Raw genomic sequence first — 4,040 nt, 5'->3', positions numbered from 1 at the left:
ATCTAGGCCGATCCAAGCTCTCTCTCTCTCTTGCTCTCTCATCTAGGACAATGTCTATTGCCACTGGTATCATCAGCTGCCTTTTCAGTGCTGCAGTGAGTGTGTGTGTGTTGGCTGAATCTACATGAGATTGAAAACCTTCATGTCCTTTTTTTTTAAATGTTTGAAAATAAAAATTGCAGGTACTGAGGAAATGTTTTCAAATCCGTCCTTTTTGTCCTCCTTCAGGTGCCTTATTACGAGTGGCTGGAGCTGAAGACAGACTGGCAGAAATTGGCATACCTGAAGGATAAAATCGGAAAGGTCGTAGCTGAGGACATGGCCAAGTGAATCCATCAGTCGCGAGCAAACTTGCAGACTCAGCTAAATCAGGGCTAAACTCAAACCAAATGGGACCACAGGGAAAACACATGCACACCCACGTTCACACTCAGAGCAGAGTGGCGCTGCAGAATAGCTCTCTCATACTTTGTCAGGAAAAAAACAACAACAAAAAAAAATCATATTTTCTCTCTGGTTCCCTCGGCAACGTGTGGGGCTTTCCCTGTTTCCATGGTGATGAAGAGTGAGATTTTTGGAGCCAGAGAGCGACTGAAATAAACAACAGTAAGTACATCTGTAGAAAATGATGTGATCATCGACGAAGTCTTTAGATCTGCTGGTGGCATGTCAACACAAGACCACGTGGGCCATTTGTAGATGTTTGGCCAGAATGTGCTTGTTAATAGATTGGTATATCTAAATTATCTCTGTGAATGTGTGTCATCTTGTGATGAAATAAACTGTTTTATTGCCCTTGTTTTGTCCTTTGATTCTTATGAAATTGTCTTTATGCCCTTAAGGATTCAGGCCCAGGATGCGTGGGCATGTGTGCACATCTTCCAGTTGCATTAGATCGACTGTGGTATTCGAACAGTTTCATTTCACATGACACTGCTAATGACACACCTCTCTGGCGTGCTGGTGTGAGTGCATCAGTTATACTAACAGGCAACAGCATACAGCAGTACCTGAGGTTTGTGTTCTTTTTTTTTTTTTCATTTTATGAGTTCTGGTTTTGTTTGTTATAGGAGAGGCTTTAAAATCCCTAGATATAGCAAGTTTGGGTAGTTTGCTAATTGATTTCTTCAAGAATCGTGTTCAAACTTGAACAGATAGTTTTTTTTTAAATTTCACAATAAATCCATGTCTGTGTGTTAACAGCCTTATTGTGAAAAAAAAACAGCAAGAGTGAGATTCTCAGATAAAAACACTTTGCTGACCTGAAACTGCCTACACAACAACATGGGCAGCAGCAGCACTCTGACATCCGAGTCTGTTGTGTGGCAGAGGGAAGAAACCTGACAAGTACGAGCCAGAGCAGAGGAGTGATGACGGGTTCAAGTGAGATGGAGCCAAAGGATAACAAGCCAGAGTGAGGGGAAATGACAAACATGAAATTTTGATAAACAACCACATAATCCAGAACCATGGTGCATTAGTTGTTCTTCCCAATATTGAGGGGGCCTAATGGATCGATTGATGGACTGTTGACAGAGAGCCCAGCTAGCACTTCCAGTATTGAATTTCTTGCTCATGGAATCTGATGGGTTGGCAGCTTGCAAGTGCAGCTGAAGTGTTCCTGAACAGAAGATGTGCTACTTCACTGCATGTAAAGCTTTGACCTTTGACAATTTCCACCCAAATACTACTTTCAGTCCAAGTACTCACAGTTTTAAAGGTCAACATCAGGTCCATGGCAACCACTGAGGTCATGCACTCAATTTTTTTTCCCTGATACCTTGATTGACTCACACAGTTACACTTTATAATATCTATCATATCATTAAAATAAACAATTATATATACAGTATTTAACTGTTTACAGGCCATGAAATGCTTTATAAACTATTTATTAGTACTAAACTACCGGTATTATTAATATTAATACTATGGTCATTCATATTTGGTCAACATTATTTGGATGAGTTGACACTAATGATTTTACCCTTTACAATTACTTAACAAGTGTATAATCATTTCATTTCATCATACAGTTTCTTAACAGTAAAATCATGTAACTAAATCTAATTAACTAGAAAATGAGCCATTCATTAATTATGGTTATCATAAAGTGTCACCAGTGCCACTAAGTTCTTTTTAGCGTATAAATACATGTATTAAGCTTATTCAAACTTAAGTCAAAATTGACCACGTTTGTTATTTCTCCTTCTATCACTAGTCAATTTTTCATCTGGCACTGATGTTATTTTCTAAACTAGCTGTGAAAAATGCAGATAAAATAAAGTATTTTGATGTTAGTACGTTCACTGAAGTGAGGTCACTGAGGTAGTGCACAGTGGCAAGGTGCCTTACAGCCACTCCCATGTAGCAACCACCTGAACACTGACACAAACAAGCCTGTGATTTATTCAGACTCACCTGGAGAACTCTCATCTGGCCCTGAGACAATATTGTATCAGACTCAGTTCTTAGGTCTCAGGTTAGAAAAAGTGAGCCTTGTTTATGGCAGATGGTTTGGTTTAAATTATGTTATTTATTTTTCTTTACGTTTGGATTTAGAATGGGTTAGGTTATATGGGTCAGAATTGGGTGGGTAAGGTTAGGTTGGATAAGCATAGGTTATGTTAGGTAAGGTTAAGTTAGGTTAGGTTCAGATTAGGTTAAGTCAGGATAGGATGGGTTAGGGCTGGATGGGTTAGCATAGGCTGCGTAAGGTTAGGTCAGGATAAGATAAGTTATGACTGGATGGGTTAGCATATGTTAGGGAAGGTTAGGTTAGGTTGGGTCATGATAGGATGAGTAAGGATTGGATGGGTTAGCATAGGTTAGGTTAGGAAAGGGTAAAAATGATGGACCCCAGTAGCTGGGGGCATCATGTACTGTTTCATTCGTCTTTTATCTTAAAATTTGAACCCCTGTAAACATGGTCAAAATCCCTATAAAAATGAATAAAATGAAAATCAAGGTTAGGTTAGTTTAGTTTCCGTTAGGCTAGGTCAGGTTGTGTTAGGTAAGGATTGGATGTGTTAGCATAGGTTAGGTTAGCTTAAGTTAGGTTGGGTCTGGATAGGATGGGTAAGGATTGGATAGGTTAGATTTGGTAAGGATGGGTTAGCATAAGTTTAGCTGCAGCTTTATTACTTCAGATCACCTGAATTGCACAGAGGCTGTCATTCATTATCCAGTTTAGCTCACTTTTGCTGAGCTGGCACTCTATCATGGGAAGTTTTGGGTTGCCATGGAAACTACCCTTGCTGGTCAGTTGGCTCAGTGCTGCCGCCCCCTCTCTGTCTTTCTATTTTCATTTATTTCTCCCTTGCCTGTTGTCTTTGAAGGTAAAGAAACAGGATGGAGAACAAGCAAGAGTGCTTTAGATAAGACAGAGGGCAGGGACAGATGCTGTAGGTGCCCTCGGGGGAGATGACTCCCTGATAATTCCTTGGGGATCCAATCAGAGTAGGAGGTAGAGTGTGTAACTAGCATTATGCTTCTAGGTGTCGTTTCTACCCCTTTGATTGTCTGTGTTTTCAGTTTCCCTTCCCTTGAATCCCCCTTGCTTTCTCCATCTTGCTTGTGTTTTTGCAGTACTGGTCCTTTCCGTCAAGGTTGAGGGCAGCACTGAGAGAGCAGTGTAAATCTGCTGACATCATCTCTGAAGATCCAGTCATAGCTTGGCTGAGAGAGAAGGGGGGTGGGCAGAGAAAGGGAGAGGGAGGGAGGATGAGAGAGGGAAGCAGGACTTGGGCAACTGGGAGAGAATACTGCAGCTCCCTCTCAGATTCTACACACACACACACACACACACACAGATATTCAGATGAACTGGATCATGAGGCTCTAATGCACACGCCCACAACGGCAGCATCACTGTGCTGCACCACAGAGAGAGAGAGAGAGAGAGAGAGAGAGAGAGAGAGAGAGAGAGAGAGAGAGAGAGAGAGAGCAGCATCTACTCCCATCTATCACTCCGTCTCTCTCTGTCTGTCTCATACACAAACACACACACACACACACACACAGACACGTGCTGCAGGGAA

General features: G+C 41.5%; 1 protein-coding gene across 3 annotated transcripts in view; it reads left to right on the top strand.

Annotated features, from left to right (window-relative positions):
* The window catches only part of tbrg4 (transforming growth factor beta regulator 4), a 7,209-nt gene extending 6,410 nt beyond the window's left edge, over positions 1–799 (top strand). For 2 of the 3 annotated variants that reach the window (XM_037073527.1, XM_037073526.1), the window contains exon 11: positions 229–366. In XM_037073527.1, the coding sequence (XP_036929422.1) occupies positions 229–330 (102 nt within the window). In that variant the 3' untranslated portion in view covers positions 331–366. Of the gene's footprint in view, positions 1–228 lie in introns of all 3 variants that reach the window. The other variant, XM_037073528.1, reaches the window with a different exon arrangement.
* The last annotated feature ends 3,241 nt before the right edge of the window (positions 800–4,040 follow it).

This window comes from Acanthopagrus latus, chromosome 17 (genome assembly GCF_904848185.1).
Source record: "Acanthopagrus latus isolate v.2019 chromosome 17, fAcaLat1.1, whole genome shotgun sequence".
Lineage (NCBI taxonomy): Eukaryota > Metazoa > Chordata > Actinopteri > Spariformes > Sparidae > Acanthopagrus > Acanthopagrus latus.
Note: the sequence above shows the minus strand (reverse complement) of the source record. Positions and strands in the feature narration are given on the sequence as shown.